This window comes from Suricata suricatta, chromosome 1 (genome assembly GCF_006229205.1).
Source record: "Suricata suricatta isolate VVHF042 chromosome 1, meerkat_22Aug2017_6uvM2_HiC, whole genome shotgun sequence".
NCBI lineage: Eukaryota > Metazoa > Chordata > Mammalia > Carnivora > Herpestidae > Suricata > Suricata suricatta.
Window position 1 is genome coordinate 96,199,211 of NC_043700.1, and position 23,996 is coordinate 96,223,206.

General features: G+C 35.0%; 1 protein-coding gene across 8 annotated transcripts in view; it reads right to left on the reverse strand.

Moving 5' to 3' along the window:
* KIAA1109 (KIAA1109 ortholog) overlaps positions 1–23,996 on the reverse strand; it is a 197,858-nt gene that overhangs the window by 51,273 nt on the left and 122,589 nt on the right. For 7 of the 8 annotated variants that reach the window (XM_029941360.1, XM_029941381.1, XM_029941348.1 and 4 more), the window contains 7 exons: positions 23,662–23,907; positions 22,466–22,559; positions 20,655–20,705; positions 16,945–17,151; positions 8,999–9,237; positions 4,650–4,894; positions 2,259–2,364 (listed from right to left, as the gene is read on the reverse strand). In XM_029941360.1, coding sequence (XP_029797220.1) covers positions 2,259–2,364; positions 4,650–4,894; positions 8,999–9,237; positions 16,945–17,151; positions 20,655–20,705; positions 22,466–22,559; positions 23,662–23,907 — 1,188 coding nt within the window. The remainder of the gene's footprint in view (positions 1–2,258; positions 2,365–4,649; positions 4,895–8,998; positions 9,238–16,944; positions 17,152–20,654; positions 20,706–22,465; positions 22,560–23,661; positions 23,908–23,996) is intronic. The other variant, XM_029941372.1, reaches the window with a different exon arrangement.

Consider the following 23,996-nt stretch of genomic DNA (forward strand, 5'->3'; position numbering starts at 1 on the left):
GTACATATTCAAAAATAAATCTCTTCTCTTTAGTAGGTCAGTGCTTATCTACATCTTTCCAAAATCCAGGGACTCTATGACAGTAAGATTTTAAGAACTGATTCCTCAAAAAAAAAAAAAAATCCTAACAAACTTGATGATTTATGTAAATGAGTATGCCTATTCAATAGAAAATGTCCTAGAGCTAAATGTAATATTAAGGAAAAACATGGGGAAAAGGTATAAGAAATAAAGAAATAAGGGCAAAAACTAAGAAGATTATGGTAAAGGAGGGAAGCAATACAAAGATTAGAATACTAAGAAACTTGGCTTCAAGAATCAAAGTATTCCTTCTCAGTAAAGTGTTAACTTCTCTGGTTTTGATAAGATCTCCACTCTTTGAGGTTCTAAGGTGAGCTAGATGATACATCACTTACTTTCAGCTATTTTCCTAAAATTCATGGTGGTCTCCAGTAAGGAAGGAATGACTAAGGGATCAGACCTAGCCACTAAATGACTTTAGTATCTGAATCTTATCTCTGAATTCGTCACAGTGATTGGTAAGTTATCATGGTTAGAATATTAACTTTCAGCTTTCTTTTCATAGACTTAGGGATATACTTGTAACTCCTCATTGACTGCAGCTCAAAGGTTAAGAAAAGCCTTTCTCGGTCACCTAGGTGGCTCAAGTCCTGATCTCTAGGTTCCTGAGTTTGAGCCTCAGTGGGGCCCTATTTGGATCCTTTGTCCTCCTCTCTCTCTGCCCCTCCACTGCTTGTACATGCTCATGCATGCTTGCTCTCTCTCTCCCTCTCTCTCAAAAATTAATAAGCATTAAAAGAAAAAGATTTTAAGAAAAGCCCTTCTCCTTCAAAAAAAAAACATCTTAAGGGCAACTTATAGTGGCAATCTGATATTAGCACTAATCAATGCTAGTTTTAACCATGAAAGATACAAAGTCAGTTACTTTGTCTATTTATTTTTTCATTATATATATTCAGCAATAACAGATTGAAAATATTCTTTAGTACCCATAAAAATTACCAGCTTAAAATATTAACTTCAATATTCCAATGTTTTAATGTGATTTAACCTGGTTGATGGGCCACATCAAAACTTCTGTCTATATTCCTCAAATAGACACCTTCAGTGGCAGAAAGGGCTATGCTATTTATTTATTTCTTCCTGAATGCTTTGTATTCAACATTTTCAGAAAAACTCCAAGGCTACCAAAGACCTGATGTTTTATGACTTAACCTATGAAATTCTATAGCTCTACTGGGCTTTTTCAATAAATCATTTAGTAGCTTCCCAACCTCAGATAAACTCAGAACCAGCCCATGAGAAGCAGAAAAGCCTGTTGCTCGCTTGAGTATTACATAATTTCCCTAATGCAATGAGTTTTGTTGGGGTCTTATCAAATATCTGTCTATAAGCTTTGCCTGCAGAAGTAATCTCCTTTCTTCCCAAACTAGACGTCATTTATAAGGTTTTGGATTTGATTTCCTCTGTGAAGCCTTTTCTGATTCCTTAGACTAGTATCTTCTCTGACACACAGTACTCTGTCATTGTCATTCATAGAACTCATTAAAATTATAACTGAATGCTCAGATACTAATTCAATAAATCTGTTAAATGAATGAATGAATTTATTCATCAACATGGAGGAAGATCCTCTTCATGACAATTTATACATGACTATTATTTTAACATGCTTAGATCCATATTGGAAATATTTTGCCCCAAGAATTTTTACACAGAGTCAACTTATTTTCCATCCTAATACTTCTTAATACTTTATCTTGTGAATTAAAGTTCAGTTAAACATTTTTAAAATAAAACATACATTTCCTGTTAAAAGGTAAAACTGTGATTAATAAGCTCATATGTCATCTACTCTTAAGGCATAACAAAAATTTCATGAGGGTTGCTATAAATGATTTGCCATGTAGCATGCAGAGTCATCATATGGTATAGATTAAAGTCAAAACCTTAATATTGATCTAAATCTTGTTTCCCAAATAGATCAGATTAGTTTGGTTAATAGATATATACTACTAGCTCTTTTTGTGAGGAGGGGCAGGGGGAGCATAAAGGAGCTTTGTGAAGTTTATAAATTATAAATGTATATATTACACACGATAAAAGTAAGTAATAAGCAAAAGAATCTGTAGGTGGAAAACCCAAAGAAGGAATGCAGTTTTTAGGGAGTTACTCAACAAAAATATCTAAATGATAGGATGAATCCTCATACCATGGAAGGTACCAGATTACCTTACCAGAAACTTTCTGTATTACTTCATTAACTTCCTTCATAAACACTTTCTGTACAAATACCAAGTGGTTTAGAAGATCAGTTGTGAGATTATGTTCAAAAGAGCCAACCTGCCAAAACAAAATCAGAATATTAGATTAATACTACTGACTATATTTGTTTTAAATACATCTTTTGCTCACATAAATCTTCCCAAACTCTGAAGAAAAACAATGAATATTTACATATTATTTGGGCCATTCCTTAAATTTACTTTTTAAATAACAGCCAGTAAGGCATCTTTTGAAAATGAATGAAATTTATACTTTATGGAACCTGCTCATATCAAAATTGGAATTTTTGTGTAAAGTAGTATCTATTTTCAATAACTACTATTGTAGTGTTAGAAGCCTGGGCAAATATCATTACATATGAAAGTAAATTTATTCACTCACTCATATTTATTGACCATCTACTTTGTGTACCTCATTAGATGCTAAGGATATAATTGTGAATAAAAACAAAATTATGGCTCTCTCTCATGAGGCCTACATTTGTATGATTTAGCTAATCAGCTAGACTCAATCAGCTTTAATATACGCTCTGTGATTAGTATAAGGCATATAATTTCTTGGGAGAATTAATAAACAGATTAAATAGAAAGCAGGTCCTAACTGAAGTTGAGTATTATAGTAAAGATAGATTGAAACACCCTATGAATAAAAGAAATGCTTCAAATTTGCTACTTTGACAGCATTCATATTTTGATTAAATTTAAGAGAGCCAAACAGATTCAGTAGTCTTTAATTAAATGAAAGGCACATAAAGCCTAAGTCGCCCTGGACACTTTATTTTTTGGAGCAGTGCAGAATGGGCTAAGGTGGTTTTCATGGGCGTTTCTTTTAGGCCATAGTAAACCAGGCAACTGTCTTAGGAATGCAATTTTAGATTCTTTCAAGTGTTCATAATTAACTGCATTCTTAGAAAATCTGAGATTGTGTTCTGCCTCAATTACAAACTTTCTACCTTTCTAATATTAGTAGGAAATTATGCAACATACTGCATTAGATTTATTTTCTGTCAAATGAAGCCATTTAATAATAGTATTGCTAAACCAGAATTTGGAGCACTTATTTTTCAGAATAGAAAGCACAAATGAAATATGCTTACTCATTTATTTACTTATTTATTTACTTTAGGGAGAGTGAGTGGAACAGAGGCTCAGACAGGGAGATGGGAGAGAGAAAGAGAGAGAGACAGAGAGAGACAGACAGACAGACAGACAGAGAAAGAGAATATTAAGCAGGCTCCACGCTTAGTGCAGAGCCCAACATGGGGCTCGATTCCATGATCCTGGGATCATGACCTGAGCTGAAGTCAAGAGTCAGATACTTAACCAACTGAAACAACCAGTCATCCCTATAATGTACCTTTTAAATAAGTATCTGACTTCTAGAATCTTGTACACTATTTTTTTGGTACACTTTTCACACAAAGAAAACCCAACTATTAGAGGTGCTAGGGTAAGCAGTGTCTAATGAAGGCAAACCAAACGTAAATGTCTCCCACAGCTGTATGACTTCTAGCAAAGAGCACAAAGAGCATTCTCACAAATGTGTCACATTCTAGAGAATGAAACTCGGAAAACAAATAGAAAACTGCTTTGTTTTAAAGTTGCAATTATTTCTGACAAACTGACAAAGGAAGCTGAGAGACAGCACTGTGTACGAATCCTCTATCTCTCACTTGATAGCGGGGAGATTTAGGGAAAGTTATTTAATTTCTCTCAGCTTCAATTTTCTACTTATCAAATTAGTATAACAACAGATGACTGCTTACCACAAATCAAACAAAAAATATATATATCCAAATGTTTTTTAAACTTGTGACAGCTGTGCCAATATAAAGTGAAAAAATAATGATGAAATCAGGTATGCCAGCTTTTAACTTCTCTTAGTAAAGAAATTAGTCTATGAATTTGACTGTAATTATTTTACCTGTCTGTATGACCTTTAGATTGTTAATAATTATGCATACCTGATGAATCGTATAACCGCCTGAGGGTCAGTTTCTTCACGTACAAAATGAGAAATATATCTACCGCTTAGGATCAATTTAGTATTGTACAAGTCAATGCATATAAATGTTATTAGCTTTTGTATAATCAAATGAACCATAAAAATATTAAAGAGATGAATGTGAAACCTAATATAAGAAATATAAATTCAAAATTAACTAATACAATAAAGAAGTCATGTTTAAATGAAACTATAGAGAAAGAGCAGATATATCCACACACCAGATTCAGTACAGAATTCTATAAGAATAAAAGTTTGGATCACTTCATATTTTGGTATGCCTTAAGTTTAAAGACTCCTAAATGAGAGAGCATAAGAAAATTAAAAAACAAACTTACTTCTGCCACACAACGTAGATAATTTCCCTGTAAATAGTACCCTTGTTTAGACGGTAGTTCATCGATACTCCACACCTGATCTGAGTAACTATCATGCTCTTCCATTATATATTTTCCTGACATAGTTACAGGAGGAAGGTTGAGACTGGCAGAAGGAGGAATGGTTGACATATCCGTGGCCGAAACTTTTGAAGTGAAACGTAATCTGTGATTTGGAAGCTCAAATGTAAACCTGGTCTGTGCACCTGTAAGAAATAAGAAAAGTTGTTTGTTCAGGTGCTCATTCACTCCTTTGTTCAAAACATGATTTCTAAAAAAATGCATATATATCCGAGGTAAAATAAATCTTTAAACATATGTACGGGTACTATAAAGAGTCAGTATTAAGCCAGTAAGTATTATTTATTAAGCCTACTAGGTGCCAACCACTGTGTTAGGTGTTAGAGATACTTATAACCTACAAATGTTTTTTATTTCATAGAAGGTAGAACATAAAGAAACTGCCCTTATCACAGAAGAGTTATAATAAGATATAATAGTTAAGTATCAAAAAATACCAATCCACATTCACATTCATATTGCTTTATTAATACAGAAGTTAGCAATTAACTTGCCTCCAGATCCTGATTTGGTATGGAGGGAAATAGTGAAAACCGTCAAATCATTACATTGTACTCAGGTATAAATTTATACTATAAATTCATCAGGTATGAAATTATATAAACCCATATATTTTATACATTAACAATATTTATTAATGGCACCATATACCAAATAAGGATATGATATAGGTTTTAGTTGACTAAAACTACTGTTGGTTCTTAACACTTAAATCAACAATTTGGCATGCAGTTGTCCTATACTGCTATTCAAGCCATATTTCTCCAGCTATTTCTGAAGGCATTAAAGAGTGGAAGAAGCCTTGTTAAAATTGAGATCTATTATTACCCATTGCATATATTGTACTTGTAGAGTATTGTATACTAATATATACACGTGTGCCTTTCCAACAACAAAATCTTATACTATTCTATATAGTACCAATTCTCTCCACCCAAAAATCATTAAATAGCCTATTTTGCCTACATACATATTAAAACATAATAAATATTCCTAGAGTTCTCAATTGTGCCAGAAATAAATCTCTTTTTTCAAAATACTCGTAGGAGGTCACCTCCTATATGTTACATTCACTATATTCACTCACTAGACAACAATATGAGTTAACAATAAACAGAAAAATGCTCTTTCATCAACTGGTGCAACTGTGGATAGCCAGATACGTCACGACTGCTCTGATCTTCTCTTACTAACTCCAACCAGGCAGCCTGAGTGACCATCCCTTGCATGATGCAAAAAGGTGAAGGTTATTTACCACAGTAACTACCACTTCTATCACCACCACCAGCATTCCCAAATAAAAACATCAAGATTGAAGTAATCCTAGGCCTCAGGTCATCTCTTAACACCAGTACAGTCATTCTTTTACTACTTCTGTCCCTTTCTGTCCCTTTCCTTCATTTCAAAAAGAATTATGTGTTCCTATCTGTCTGAATATTTGATAGTATATTTATCTTCCTCCTAAATATGTGTATCTTCTAGTTCCAAACTGCTTATTTGGCTTTTGACTTACTGCCTCTGTTGACTCTTCTATTTCTTGGATGCCCTGAATATATGGCCAAGATGAGTCTTCCCTATTATCAGGCCAATATCTGAAGGCCTGATCTTCTGCTCTGCCAAATCTGGAGACTCACTTCATAGCGTTTCTTTTTTCTAATAACAAGAAGAGCTAGATATTCAGAAAAATCCTTCTCAATAAAAAAAAAACCTAAAATGTTCGGAGTTGGAATAAAAACATACACATAAATATATATAAATACATATGTGTATATATTTACATATATGTATGTATGAACATGTTAAAATTACTAATATAATTTATAGTAATGGCAAAAAGGAGAAAAAACATTTTAATTTCAATAGCTGTAGTAAAAAGCATCTGATAATATTCACTAACTTTTCTTCATAGAAACTCTTGGCACACTAGGAACAGAAGTGAATTTCCTTAACCTGATAAAGGAAACCTTGCGAAACCTCACAGTAAACATCATATTCATTGATGAAATATTGATTCCCTTAAAAAATCAGAGACAAGGATGCCCATTATACCCCCTTTTCTGAACAGAAGCACAATAAGAAAAAGAAATAAAAATTCTCAAAGACCAGAAAGGAAGAAACAAAAGCCTCATTTGCACATGGTACAAGTATCTACTTAGGAAACTCCAAAGAATCTTATTAGCAATAAAAAAATAATTTGATATGGTTGAATATAAAATTGACATAAAAGGATCAAGGACATTTGTATATACTACCACCAGTTTAGAAAATGCCATTTTACAAAATATCCCATTTCTAATAACTAAACAACAATAACACAAGGTACATAGGTTTCTATACAAATAAAATATCTTTTAACAGAGGCACAAAAACCTTTAGTTGAAAATTTTTTAACTTTGTAGAAAAGCACTGAAGAAGCCCTAAAGTGATAAAGAAATACATATTCAAGAATCAGAGGGCTAAATATTGCCTCACTTCTTGGTATCAATCAATACTGTCAATTCTCTCCAAGTAAATCTACAGATTTAACTACATTCCTATAAGAATCCACATAGGCTTTTTCAGAGAATTTGACAAACTGATTCTAAAATGTATATGAAGGAACAAGTAACCAAGATAACTACTAAAAAAGGAAATGTCAGATAGCAATACGATACTGGAAACAGGCGGTGCATACAGGTCACCAGCAAGGGTACAAATGGGCCAATGAACCATAATAAAGAACTCTGAAACAGACTCCACATATATCAACACATAATAGATGACAAAAATGGACTCTGTAGCACCAAAAAAAAACAAAAAAAAAAAACCAACCCAGAAAAGTCAATTAATGATGCTAAAATAATTGATTAGGCTAATCTACACCAAATTAAAAAAAATTAATTCTATATAGATGAAGAAATTAAAAGGAAAAATTTAAAAAAATTTAACAGGAAATATAAGAAAATATCTTCATGATCCTGGCAAGAGGAGGATTTAAGATATAAAAATACACATCATAATAGAAAATATTAGTAAATTCAATTACTTGAAAATTAAGAATACCTACTGATCAAAAGACAACAAAACGAAATAAGCCTCTAATGTGGTTACAATATATGTTAAATTTATAACATCAAAAGTTTACATACAAAACATATAAAGAATTTCTGTGAACCAAAAAAGAAATACAAATGACAAATACAAATACAAAACCCCCCACAAGAACCATTAACAGGCACTTTGTATAAGAAAACATACAAGGATATCTTAACATAAAAAAAGCTTCATTAATTACAGAAATAGAAATTAAGACCACAGCGAGATGCCATTCCATATTTACCAGACAAAGCAAATATTTAAAAGTCAGATAATATTGTTGACGAGTATATGGAATAATGGGAACTCTCATCTAATACTGGTAGGACAGTAAATACTGGTGAACACAAGTACTTTGGAAAACAGTTTTTTTACTTCATAGTAAAACTCAAAATGTATTTACCCTCAAGTCTAGCTGTATGACTCCTAAAGTAAATACCCTTGAGAAACTCATGCACATGTGTACCAAGAGATGTGCATAATGAACAATTAAAATAGTAAAGAAGTAAAATGAGCCAAAGGTCTATCAATGGCAGAGTGGATACACTGCAATATAATCACTCAATGGATTACTGTATTTCTGTGAAAAATGAATGAACTGTAGACACATGAATGAACTGATAAATCTCAAACAAAATGTACAGCAAAAAAATTTCCCTTTAAAAAACACAGTAGGGGAAATCCAAACAAAGTTTAAAACAGAATCTATTTATGAGTATATACGTATGTCGTAAAATTATAAAGAAAAGGAAAGGAAGGGGTAACACAAAATTCGTGTTAGTAGTTATTTCATGAGCAGTCATGAAGACTATCTGGTACAGTACTGGTAATGTTTTCATTCTTAGCTTGTGTAATGTGTTAGTACAGTCCCTTTTTTTTATTCAACTTCTAAATTGGAAATGGCTTTAATAATTGAACAGCTTTGAAGACTTCAAATAAAAGCAGGGTCCCTCCTGGTCATTCAGGGAAGGTGTAACTGACATTTTTCACTTGACTGAAGAACATCATTAATGAAATTTAAAAGTGTTCTGATTAAAATTATTTACATTTTCACATAATATCTATAAAACCAAATGTACCTTTTCATCAAAATATTACTAATTTCTGAACCCAATCATAAATTTTAAGAAACTGAATTAAAAATTCAATGTTACCTGTCATTCCATGACTTCTCATTCTTCCCATTTTATATTCTGCTTTTAGAGATGGTAAAAGTGCTGCTCCAATAGCTATACCATCCAACATGGCACTGAACTTAAGAACAATAGGCTTCTTTTCTAAACCTTCCGGTAGCTGAGGAAATTCATTTGTTTCAACAGGAGTTTGATTAACACTTGTTGGGGTTTTTTCAGAAGGTAGAGGCGTTGCAATATCTTCTTTCACAGGCTGTGGGCTACAAAGCAAAAAAATAATTTTAAAAGGACACAATTAGGGAAGCCTGGGTGGCTCAGTTGGTTAAGTTTCCAATTCTTGGCTCAGGCCATGACCTCAAAGTTCAGGAGTTCAAGCCCCGAATCCCGATGGCTCCACACTATCAGTGATTGGGATTCTCTCTCTCTCTCTGTCCCTCCCTTGCTTGTGCGCTCCCTCCCTCCATCCCTCCCTCCTTCCCTCTCTCTCTCTCTCTCTCTCTCAAAAATGAATAAACTTGAGAGTGTGAAACCTGCTTCAGATTCTGTGTCTCCCTCTCTCTTTATATCTCACCCAATTATGCTCCATCTCTCTCCCTCTCAAAAATAAACATTAAAAAAATTTCTAAATGGCGAAGAGGAAGAAGATGGCAGAGAAATAGGAGGCTCCATACTTCCTGCCTGCATCTCTTAAACAAAGGGCTGAAATCAAAGGACTCTGAACCCCAAGAGTCTGGAAGGAAAGGAGACGGAGTCTTCTAGGAAGACAGCCTCATAGCATGAGTGCAAGATGGGGGAGATAAAAATGGCCGGGACACAGAGGCACTGAGGGGAAGGAGCCCCTTCTGCAAAGAGACAAAGGGAAGAGAAAAAGTGGCCAGGGAAGTGTAAAACTGTATCTGGAGAAGACAAAAGGACTTCTCTCTGGGACAGGAGGTACCCCAGGGGCCCAGTCAGCATCAGGAGGAATCAATCCCCTACTCTGAAGTGCCAGCTCACAGGATTACATTTCCGGTGGCATCGTTAATGCTTACAGAGTGAGAGCTAGGAACGCACTGGGCGTGGGGCACCTCGGCTCACCTCCGCTACACCAGCAGCACAGTGAGAACAAATCCAAAGGAGTGATTTGGGACACGTGGTTCGAGGAGAAGGAAGTATAGGGTTGCTATTTTTCTCCTTACAACCACCAGGGCCTCAGGGATCAGCCAGAAGGACGCACAGTGGAGGTGGGACCCGCCTACACCAAACTACTCACATCTACACTGGGGAGCTGTTGGGAGCCTATAGATGCTACAGAAACAGATGGCCTCTGCCTAAAGACCAGCACTGCTGCACTGCCGTGAAAACCTCTAGGTCCATTCTTGCTATTCAGATATATTCTCCTTTTTCTCATTCTTATCTTTCTCCTCCTCTGGGCTGGTTATTCTCCTTATAGGATTGCTTAAACAGACATATTTAATTCATCCTCCTGATGCATGTTCTACCCCTCCCTCTTTAACTTCCTTTTTCTCTCTCTCTGGAATAATCGCCTATATAGTTCATCTGAATAATATTATCCTCATTCTTTCTCCTTCTTCCAGCTGAATTCTCTTCTGTCTCTCTCTGGATTAATCCTTTTAGTCTCTCTGCCTGGTCAGTGGTCATTTTCTCTTTTTCCCCACCCTGTCATTTCTCTCTTTGTATATGCTCTTCCATCAGCACTGCCCACACCTGCTCTTTATTTGTAGCTTGGATTTCTGGCTTTATGCTCTGTCCTTTGCTTTTTGTTTTTTTCTCTTATTATTATTTTTGTTGGTTTGCTTGTTTGTTTGATTTGTGTGTTTGTGTGATTTTGTTCCCTGTTTTGTCTGTCTGTTTTCCTTTCCAGGGCTACTTCAAGGAACAAACCAAAGCACATATGGTGAAGAGTCCAAGATATCACTATGAGTAGGGAAATAAAATAACCAAAGTCACATCAAGAGAGACATAGGGACACCCTTAAAAGGACAATTCCTGAACAACCAGGCCCTGGACAGTGTATGAGCCTCCTTTAATATAGCAGTACTCACAGGTAGAGAGCACATAACAAGCCTTTAAAACTTACAAGAGACAGAAAGCTAGCCAAAATGACAAAACGGAAGAACTCCCCTAAAAAGAAATTTCAGAAAAAGTGACAGCTAAACGACTGATCAAAACAGATACAAGCAAAACAACTGAACAAGAATTTAGAACAACAGTCAGAAAATTAATCGCTGGGCTCAAAAAGGCATAGAAGACAACAGAGACTCCATTGCTGCAAAGATCATGGATCTTAAAAATAGTTATGATGAATTAAAAAATGCTATAAATGAGGTGCATAATAAAATGGAGGCAGCTACTGCACAGATTGAAGAGTCAGAGAGAATAAGTGAATTAGAAGATACAATTATAGAAAAAGAGGAAGCCGAGAGAGATAAATTGATCCAGGAGCATGAGAGGAGAATTTGAGAACTGAGTGATGCAATCAAACAGAACAATAGGAATTCTACAAGAAAGATGAGAGAAAGAAAGAGTATGAAGGAGTATTTGAACAAATTATAGCTGAAAATTTCCCCAATCTGGGGAAGGAAATAGACATTGAAATACAAGAGGCAGAGAGAACTCCCCTCAGACATAACTTGAATTGATCATTTGCACGACATACCATAGTGAAACTGGCAAAATAAAAGGATAAAGAGAGAATTTTGAAAGCAGCTAGGGATAAACAGGCCTTAATATATAAACGTAGACACATCAGGGTAGTAGCAGACCTATCTATTGAGACTTGGCAGGCCAGAAAGGAATGGCAGGAAATCTTCAATGTGATTAATAGAAAAAATATGCAGCCAAAAATCCTTTACCTGCAAGCCTTTTATTCAGAATAGAAGGAGAGATAAAGGTTTTCCCAAACAAAATTTGAAGGAATTCATCACCACTAAACTAGCCCTACAAGCCCTAAAGGGGATTCTATGAGGGAATTGTTGTTGACCCACAAATGGGTCAACCAGGCAATTAGAGAAGAAATTAAAAATATATGGAAACAAATGAAAATGAAAATACAACAATCCAAACACTCTGGGATGCAGCAAAGGCAGTACTAAGAGGAATATATACTGCAGTCCAGGCCTATCTCAAGAAATTTAAAAAAGCCCAAATACAAAACCTAACAGCACACCTAAAAGAACTAGAAGCAGAGCAGCAAAAACACCCCAAAGCCAGGAGAAGAAGAGAAATAATAAAGATCAGGGCAGAAATAAACAATATACAATCCCCCCAAAACAGCTGAACATATCACTGAAACCAAGAATTGTTTTTTTTTTAGGATTATATATTTCTTTTTTTTTAATGTTTTTTTTAAATTTAATTTTTGAGAGACAAAGAGAGACATCACGAGCAAGGGAGGGTGAGAGAGAGGGAGACACAGAATCTGAAGCAGGCTCCAGGCTCTGAGCTAGCTGTCAGCACAGAGCCCGATGCGGGGCTCAAACCCACGAACCGTGAGATCATGACCTGAGCCGAAGCTGGAAGCCGGACGCTTAACCAACTGAGCCACCCACGAGCCCCAAGAGTTGTTTTTTTTTTTTTTGAAAAAATAAACAAAATTGATAATCCTCCAGTCAGGCTTCTCAAAAAGAAAAGAGAGAGCACCCAAATAGACAAAGTCACTAATGAAAATGGATCTATTACAACCAATTCCCTCAGAAATACAAGCAATCATCAGGGAATACTATCAAAAATTATATGCCATCAACTGGACAACCTAGAAGAAATGGACAAATTCCTAAACACACACACACTACCAAAATTCAAACGGGAAGAGATAGAAAATCTGAACAGACCCATAACTAGTGAAGAAATTGAATCAGTGATCAAAAATCTCCCAACAAATAAGAGACCTGGACTAGAGAGCTTCCCTGGGGACTTCTACTTGATATTTAAATCAGAGTTAATACCCATTTTTTCAAACTGTTCCAAAAAATATAAATGGAAGAAAAACTTCCAGACTCATTGAAGCCAGCATCACTTTGATTCCCAAACCAGGCAGAGACCCCCCCCCCACACACACACAAAAAGAGAACTACAGGCCAATATCCCTAATGAATATGGATGAAAAAATCCTCAACAGGCCAATATCCCCAATGAATACAGATGAAAAAATCCTCAACAAGAGACTAGCAAATCGAATTCTACAGCATATAAAAAGAATTATCCACATGATCAAGTGGGATTTGGTCCTGGGTTTGCAGGGCTGGTTCAATATTCATAAATAAATCAATGTGATATATCATATTAACAAAAGAGTAGAATAGATGCAAAAAAGGATTTGACCAAATACAGCATCCTTCCTTAATAAGAACCCTTGAGAAAGTCAGGATAGAAGAAACTTACGTAAAATCATAAAAGCCATTTATGAAAAGCCCACAGCTAATATCATCCTCAATGAGGAAAAACTGAGAGCTTTCCCACTGACATCACAAACATGACAGGGATGTCCACTCTCACCAATGTTTTTTCATACAATGCTGGAAGTCCTAGCATCAGCAATCAGGCAACAAAAGGAAATAAAAGGTATCAGAATTGGCAATGAATTCAAACTTTCACTTTTCACTGACGACATGATATTCTACATGGAAAACCCTACTGACTCCACTGACAGTCTGCTAGAACTGATCCATGAATTCAGCAAAGTTGCAGGGTACAAAATCAACACACAGATCGGAAGCATTTTTATACACCAACAATGAAGCAACAGAAAGAGAAATCAAGAAATTGATCCCATTCACAACTGCATGAGAAACCATAAAATAACTAGAAATAAACCTAACTAAAGATATAAAAGATCTGTATGCTCAAAATGATGGAAAACTTATGAAAGAAATTGAAGAAGACATAAAGAAATGGAAAAACATCCCATGCTCATAGATTTGAAGAATAAACATTGTTAAAATGTCAATACTACCCAAAGCAATCTACACATTCAATGCAATCCCAATCAAAACTGCACCAGGATTCTTCTCAAGGCTATAACAATCTTAAAATTTGTATAGAACCACAAGATCCTGAATAGCCAAAGTAATATTGAAGAAGAAAACCAAAACGGGATCCATCACAATCCCAGACTTTAGCCTCTACTACAAAGCTGTCATCATCAAGATAGCATGGTATTGGCACAAAAAAGACACATACGCCAATGGAACAGAAAAGAGAACTCAGAATTGGACCCACAAATGTATGGCCAGTTAATCTTTGACAAAACAGGAAAGAGTATCCAATGGAAAAAAGACAGCCTCTTTAACAGATGGTGCTGGGAGAACTGGACAGCAACATGCAGAAGAATGAAACTAGACCACTTTCTTACACCATACACAAAAATAAACTCAAAATGGATAAAGGACCTGAATGTGAGACAGGAAACCATAAAAACCCTAGAGGAGGAAGCAGGAAACAACCTCCTTGACCTCAGCCGCAGCGATCTCCTATTCAACACATCCCCAAAGGCAAGGGAATCAAGAGCAAAAATGAACTATTAGGACCTCATCAAGATAAAAAGCTTCTGCACAGCATAGGAAACAATCAAGAAAACTAATAGGCAACCAACAGAATGGGAAAAGATAGTTGTGAATGACATGTCAAACATGTATCCAAAATGTATAAGGAACTCACCAAACTCCATACCCAAAAAACAAATAACCCAGTGAAAAAATGGGCAGAAGACATGAACAGACACTTCTCCAAAGAGGACATCCAGATGGCCCACAGGCACATGAAACAATGCTCAGTGTCACTCACCATCAGGGAAATACAAATCAAAACCACAATGAGATACCACCTCAGCCAGTCAGAGTGGCTAAAATGAACAAACCAAGAGACTACAGATGCTGGTGAGGATGTGGAGAAACGAGTACCCTCTTACACTGTTGGTGGAAATGTAAACTGGTGCAGCCGCTCTGGAAAACATTGTAGATGTTCCTCAAAAAATTAAAAATAGAACTCCCCTATGACCCATCAATAGCATTGCAAGGAATTTACCCAAGGAATACAGGAGTGCTGATGCACAGAGGCACATGTACCCCAATGTTCATAGCAGCACTTTCAACAATAGCCAAAACATGGAAAGAGCCTAAATGTCCATCACTTGAGGAATGAATCAAGAAGATGTAGTATATATTTACAATGAGGTATTACATGGCAATGAGAAAGAATGAAATCTGGCCATTTGTAGCAATGTGGATGGAACTCGAGGGTGTTACGCTAAGTGAAATAAGTCAGGCAGAGAAAGGCAGATACTATATGTTTTCACTCATATGTGGAAGAGTAAAAACTTAACAGAGGACCATAGGGGAGGGCAAGAGGAAAAAATAGTTGAGAGAAAGCGAAGCAAACCACACGAGACTCTTAAATACTGAGAACAAACTCAGGGTTGATGGGGGTGGTGGATAGGGGGAAAGGGGTGATGGGCATGCAGGAAGCACTTGTTGGGATGAGCACTGGGTGTTATATGGCAACCAACTTGAGAATAAACTATAAATAAAAATAAATAAATAAAATGAATAAACTTTAAAAATAAATAAAAATAAAAAAGACATAATTAGAAAAGCCACCATTTTCTTGTATAAAATTATTAGAATTCTCTATGAAAAATAGCAAAAGATAACTGAAAACAGATACTTTCTTTTTACTACCAGATCACATTAAGACTTCCTAAAAAAGCCATTGAAAAATTATGATCTAGAAAAGTAAACAAGAATAACAACATTAACTTGAATATTACACTGTCAAGGCCATTCATATCATTAATGTGAAACTAGAGTTAAAACTCATGTTTGTCTGATTCCAAATTCTATGACTTAGAATCAACAGATTGTAATATTACTACTATTGCCACTACTATCACTATCATTATTAATCACAACACCAACAATAACTATTTGAGTGCTTACTATGTGCTGGGTAATATTCTTAATGCTTTGTGTGCTTTATACCATTTATCATTTATCTCACAAAAACCTTTGTGTAGGTACTACACTTTGCCTTCCAAAGAGGAAGTAGAGCTAGAAAGTGGTGAAATCATGATTTAAACTCATTATGACAAGAAAATCTTTTTTTTAACTACTATGCTCTACTGCCAATACATTTTAATAAGAACAAGTTCCCTAGTATATTTTTAAATTAAGGCTTATGAATATATTTTGGATTCCATGTTCCACTGACAGCAGAAACGTATTTAAATTATTGCTACTTATTCAACCAGACATGAGTATCACATCAGAATTAAAGATCTAGATAGAATAAACAGAAATATCACTGCTTTAGGATACTGTAAAAAGACACATTGTTTTTCTAAGTTATAGGTTAGAAAAAGAGAATCATAATAAGACAATTTTTTTTACCTTTTGATTACCATCTTCTTATTAATTCTTATTAGTTATATTGCTTTGAGGACTAGGAATAAAGCTTAGCAATGAAGTTCCATGAATGAGGGTTACAGATACAGGCAATAGAAGTCAAGGCACAAAGGTCATCCAGTTTTCTGTCCTTTGAAATACTTACATGGTATGATAACATCCTGCCTTGAACTATGTACAACAATTTCCATGGGACATATATGGCCACTGCAATTTTTAAACCCTTGCAAGTTATAAATTTCAGGGGGTTTAAAGTAAATAAGGATTGATAGACTCTTAGATTTTGTCAATATGCTTTTTGTAGTAACTCTTAATGTTGTCCACAATCTCTAGGATCCCTTAAGCTTTACTGATGCAAGAGAGAACATTGACAATTCCATCTGTGACAAACTGCTTTATACCCAATAAGATTCTCCCACACACCTTTGGCTACTTTCCACCTGCATCATAGTTCATAATGGTCAATATTTAGATGAAACCCTCTGTCTTCCTCTAAACTATTATTAACATACCAAAGACCGATTTACCATATTACACAGAATCACAGAACCTGAAAAAATAACTTACGCTGTAGAAGGCTGTCTGATGAGATCCGAGATCTGCTTAGACAGTTGGTGAGAACTTCGGACCATCATGCTATGTAAGGTGGCAGGGTGCTGCGGAATGTTGATGCTGATAGCTCCTACTTTGAACACAGCAGCATTGTTAGTCTTCAAACCTCTCTGTGCGCTGTAGAGGGCTTGTGACTTGGCAATACTACACTTCACCACAGTTCTATTAATAAAGGAAAAAGACCATTAAAATATAGCCCAATAAAGAGAAATGTTGAAAAACTATTTTACAAGCAAGACAATACTTTTAAATCATTCAATGAACTAAATGACTTAAGATTTCTCATGCATTTAAATAATATATTGAGGAAATGTTTTCTAAAACGGCTGAAATACATTTATTTTACCTTGTTTGCACTAAATATCATTCAGTATCTTTAATAAAGTTTACAGAAGAAAGTAGTATATGCTCAGAGATAAAAGAATGAACACTGACATATAACATGTTTACAACACTCAAAATTCCATTTTTACTTTTCCTCCATTCAGAACTCCTCTCTTTGCCCCCAATTTATTTTAGGGATATGTACAACCACTAAGGAAGCATAGATACTGAATATATAATAAAATACTATACTTCTTAGAATCTAATCAAATTCATCATTCTTTTAATATGTTGAAAAAAATAATAGGAAGGAAGAAACTTAACTTGTATTTTCCACTTCAAATTTTCAACAAGTGGCAAAGAAATGACAGAATTCCAATTCATAATAATTAACTACTACTTAGTTAAAAATTAGTTAGCTTTAGTGATACAGACATAAAGCAGAGATATTATCTTTCTTGATTTCTGGTTCTCTCTTGCATGCCTACAACAGTGCCTTAAACATGGTAGGCACTCACTGAATTTTGTGAAATGAATGAGCAGAAAGAAGTACAGCAGAGGAATGTCTCCCAACATCATGGCTGTGGAATTCCACAGATAACATGTGTGACGTCATGTATGTAGAAGCCATTATGAAGCAGCTTGATGTATACAATGGAAAGGTTCATGGCCTACATCATTAAAGCCCCAGTCAGTAAAAAGATAGCCTTATATGTTTATATTTATAATATTATCTTTCATGTGGGCAAAGTATCCTTGACAATAATTTAATTATTATTAAATTATTTTTAATAATAAATAATAACTGCTTATAAATAACACATTAAATGATAAAAATATTAAATAATTTAATAAATTTTAGCAAAACAACACATAAGACAAATTTCATATTGACTACAGTTTGGTTCACATACATTTATCGCTACTTAGGCTGTAGAGGATTTACTGAGAATTTATTTATAGTCTCAAGGATCTAAAAATTCAGTTAATCACATTTAACTTCTATTAAAATAAATCTAGAAAAGTACAACAATGGCTCTATCAGAGGTGTTATTTATAGACAGTGAAATCCAAGTATATAAAATTCAAAAACGATATCGGAGAACTATAAAACTTTCTTCTACAAAGGCAACGATTTCTTGGATACTCTCACTGACTAGAAAAATAAAAACATTATCTATAAATTGGTTTAGCCAGCATGAGAGTAGATTCTGAAATACTGACTCCTTACTGAATTTGGTATCTTTTCTTAAATATTATAATAAACAAAGCTACTTTCATCATTGAGATTTCATTTTTTTAAATTTTTTTTTATGTCTTTGTTTTGAGAGAGAGAGAGAGAGACAGAGTGAGCAGGGGAGGGGCAGAGAAAGTAGGAGACACAGAATCTGAAGCAGGCTCCAGGTTCTGAGCTGTCAGCAGAGACCGACGTGGGGCTTGAACCCATAAACTGTGAGATCATGACCTGAGCTGAAGCCGGACACTTAACTGACTGAGCCATCCAGGCGCCCCTGAGATTTCATTTTAAATTTAATTTCAACATAAGCCAGAACACTCAGATGGTGCTAAAATGCAAATGGCTTTCTATTTGTAAACAGCAACCATCTATTGAATGAAACTAAACATACAAAGAAGTCTGTCTTGTTATCATGATAGTAAAATTCTATACCTATCTTTCTTTTGGTTATATAAGCACATATAAGCATATATAAACACATTCAGAACACTGGAATTTCACTTATACAGTAAAAGTAAGAATGGAAACCTAATGGAACTGATTGTTCTCCTAGTGTGGATTCTACTAAGATACTTCCAGTGAAAATTCTGATGTTAAGGACTTCAGGTGCTCTGTGTTGTTCAACTCCAGAGGGCCCCATTCACACTGTAGTCTATATAAATAATGCCCACCATTACAATGTGGTAGTCTTCTAAGCTGGACAACATGATAGACCTATCCTGATGGAACTGAGCCAGAAACAGTAGAGGAGGTCTGATTATATCCTGTCAAACTGCTTGTGAAAGACAGAAGGAGACCCAGCATGAAGAATAGTTTACATGCTGCTGGAATGAGCTGCCTATTCATAATTTTAATTCTTGAAGAGGGTTGTCACTTAATCTAGGTCATATAATACATAATATACATATAACTTGTAAACAAGAAAGAAGTGGTCAAAATCTCTCTAAAGAGAAGACTATAAAAACCTGTAGCACGCTAGGCATGCCTCATATACACAAAACATTCATGGCAAGTGACCTAGAGCTCTTGTTAAACAATTCGTTGGGAAAAAAAAATCACTGACAAAAATGTCTACCTTCACAAGGTTCTGATAGATCCACTGTGACAGCTATAATGACCACAGTGCTTAATGAGGCAAGGACTTTCCCCTCATCTTCTATTATTTCCTGAGTTCAGGCTAAGGGGTCTTAAATGTAGGCCCCATCCTTGTCTATCCAACAGGCTGAGTGAAAAATTTGAGGATTTACTTTGGGGCTTCATTATCTCTACTCTTTCTCCACACCTATGTAAGACTCACGTACCAAACAGTTACTTAAAGCACCCAGGGGGTGCATGGGTGGCTCAATCAGTTGAGTGGCTGACCTCAGCTCAGGTCATGAACTAGCTTTCTTGAGTTCAAGCCCCACATCAGGCTCTGTGCTGACAGCTTAGAGCCTGGACTCTGTTTTGGATTCTGTGTCTCCCTCTCTCTCTGTCCCTCCCCTGCTCACACTCTGTCTTTATCTCTCTCAAAAATAAAGATTTAAAAAAAATTTTTTAAAGAACCCACTGTAGCTCCCAATCACAAAATATCAGCTATACATGGGTCAAATGAAGCTACTCAACATACAAAAGTGCATATTCTGAAAGCCATACATAAAATCTGTCATTTAGAGTAGTAAATTCTCACCCTAAAAGCAAAATTTTAAAGATTAGATGTGTAGATATTTTCATATATTAATGTTTTAATAACTATTTTTGAAATTAGTGAAAACTCTTTTGCAAGTGAATTTTTTTAGTTTCTATTATCACATCAAACCTTAAGAAGGCTTCATGACAAGTTTTAATAATGAGGCATCTTAAGAAAGCACAAGCAACACATAACTACAGTGTTAAAATCTTTCAACAAAGCAATGTGTGAATTAGCAAAAGGTAGCCCTTACCTCTTTGTGTTCCTTAAATGTCAATAAACTTTAATCTATAAAAGGATCTACATTAAAGCTACAAAATAGAAACTAACTACAACATTCACAGCCATGCAGATAATTCAAGTATTTCTTTTAAACTATTCAATACTATGTTAATCACAAAGCCCATGCGGGGGAAAAAAAATAATATAACATACAGAAACTCTTGTTTGGCTGTGCTTGTAGGAGATGTAGGAAAATCCTCCAGTCTACAGATGAAGATTCAAGAGAAAGCAGGAAAACAAAAAGGAAGCAAATAAACATTCACAGAGAAATTAGTTACAGTATGACCAATGATCTGGACTTTTCTTATTTCCCATTTTAAAAATTTTCCCTCACAGAACTTTTCAACTTGTTTTCTTTTTAGTTGCATTTCCCTTTAATTGAAGTCACGAATGAAAAGCCAAAGAATAAATCAAGAAAGTCTTAACACTGCTAGAGTTTGGCATTGAACAGCAGTTTTTATTAAAAAAAAGAAAGTCGAGGCATCTTTGTCTTTTTTTCAAGGTGAGAAATACAGCTATATAATACTTGTTTAAAAAATCAGTTTTATAAATGCTATATATAAATGCCAACAAAGGAATCCTGGAACTGAAGGTCCAGGTTCAGCTCACAGGTTCCCACAACTCTTCTTACTTACTGTAGGATTTTAAGCATTTTAGGCAAATGCTTTTATCTCTCTGAATCTCAATTTATTGTTCTGTAAAGTGGGATAAAACCACCCCAGTTCACAGGTCTGTGACTAGGATTAAATAAAATAATCTATGTGAGGCTCCTGGTTCACAGTAGGTGCTTGTTAAGATCGTAATTACTACATCATAAGACCCCTTCTCCCACACTGAATGATCAGAAAAGATCTGGTCTGTGGTAACTACTGGGATTTATTGGTTTTTCTAGACTGCCTAGGAAATGCAATCTGGACCACAGGCAGCTATAATATAGAAATATACTCTGGTTCTAGAATTACAGGCCCAAACTACCCCAGCAAACCTTGTCCATCCATTTCAAGGAAACGTTCTCCAAGACAGTTATCACATCATCCATGTTTAAAATACGAATAGAACTATAACTTGTCAATATATGAATATTTAATTTTTATAAAGCTGAACAAAATCCTCTATTTAGTCAGTATTTAGTATGACAGATTCACTATAAGATAGCAGAACATTAAGTAGTTATAATATTTAGAGAGAATAAATTCTCAAAATCTGACTTAAATCATCAAAGCAGATTTTGTAGTTATAACATAAAGCTGAGAGGAAGTTAAGAATTAAGGTATATACTCCCAAGTGGACAAAGTAAACAGTTAAATATATTGATAATAGGTTAACAATCTGAATATACTGTATATAAAGGTAATCATTATCAGAATAATTCCAAAGAGATCCAAAAGTAGGACTTATAAAGAAAAGGTTAAGAACAAAGAATCAAAAGAAGAGTGATATGGTATGATATACTCACTATAAAAGGTTTCCCTATATTATTAAAAGAGTCTCATAGGCTTTCTGGTACTAAATTCTTTAAGTGAAAAAATGGCAAGACATAGTTTGAAACCCAGCATGAATTTGAGAGATAATTACTTAACATAAAATCAAGAGACAGTTTATAATCTTTGACTAAAATTTTGTTTTAACTATTTGAATTATGTGAGTTTTTGCATCTTGTTTGTCTAACTGAAATTCGCATTGTAATCATTTTTTTCTTGTTATATATTCTTACAATGTACCAGGAGTCAGTCAGTTTTTTGGGAGGGGTGGGAGTAGGGGTAATTATAAAATAGGAAAAAAGTATTTTTTTGAAAACATTTCATGCAGTGATATCCTTAAATGACAAAATTATAGTATCTGGGAACATAATGTATATAAATTTCAAAACTCAACAGGTATGGGATTCATCCAATGAATTTTAAGTTTCCCATAAAACTAAATAAACTAATATAAGAAAATAATAAAAAAATGGACACACTCACTGTATATTTGGTGTAATGCCTTCAAGCAGCACAATATTAACCCCACCAATATGAGCAGTGGCACATGTCTCCGTCATCTTTTGATGTAAAACATCTTAAATGTAAGAAAAAAAATTACATGAATTCTGGAAATAAAATAATTGTACCTTGTATTAAAATTGCATTTTATTCATAATATCAATGACAAAAGATAGTTTAAAAGTTTATTCATAATAAAATTTAAATTACTTCAGAACTACTTTTAAAAACATTTTAGAGATTAAAAAAAATTTTTTTTATGTTTTATTTATTTTTGAGTCAGAGAAAGACAGTGTGAGCAGGAAAGGGTCAGAGAGAGAGGGAGACATAGAATTGGAAGACAGGCTCAAGGCTCTGAGCTGTTAGCACAGAGCCTGATGTGGGGCCCAGGGCCCGGGGCCCAAAACCACAAACCGTGAGATCTGACCTGAGCTGTAGCCAGAGCTCAACCTGCTGAGCCATCCATGTGCCCCTAGAGAAGATTTTTATTTTTTTTCTTTAAAGCAAGAGGGCGTGAGCAGGGGCGGGGCAGAGGGAGAGGGAGAGGGAGAGAGGATCTTAAGCAGCTTCAACCCCCAGTGTGGAGCACAACAAAAGGCTCAATCTCATGACTGTGAGATAATGACCTAAGCCAAAATCAAGAGTCCAAAGCTTAACTGACTAAGCCACCCAGGCACCTCAAAGTTTCTTAATCTATGTATTCATATGTAGATATATATGAATATATATGTGAAAAAATATATATCATATGTCAAAATTGGATATAATGCTAAATACATAGCTTAATATGCCATTCGTGTATTAAAGAGCCTAATGGCATTAAATGGCCTAATGACATTTTATTTATTTACTTATTTATTTACAGATTTATTTTTTAAGTAGGCTGCAAACCCAATGTGGGGCCTGAACTCAGAACCCTGGAATCAAGAGGTGGATGCTCTATGGACTGAGTCAGCCAGCTTAACAACATTTTAAATCTCAGAAGTAATACTTAGTGCATAAAACTTGGAAAATTAAAGAAGAATAGGAACAGAAAATGTATAAAGTGGCACTCTTCATCCATATAAATGGGAAAGTTCATTTTCTGGGAAAAAAATGCCAAGTAGAAATTTTGGAGACATGGATGGCATTGGCATTTTTCAGAAAAGCAGCACCACGGTGTTAGAACATCACCACACCTTTCATTTTCTCCTTAAGTGTAAAGCTGCCATGAATCCTCTTCAGCTCTGACTCCATTGTTAGCCCACCAATGTCTGCTTCCAGGTGTGTGCGGTTCACCATGCCAATCCCAAACACGATGAGAGTGACATGCTGAGGTTCAGAAGTTACCAAGCTACGTTTCCTCTGTGTCTTCGTCAAACTGTTATTGTCTTGCTCATTCTCAAACACAACTTTACATGTTGGCTCTGTAGGGCTCCGAACTCCTTTGTAAGTAAACAAAACACATACGGATTTAGCTATGAAAAATTGGAACATGGAAGGACACTCCAACAACACCTTACCTTTCTTCACA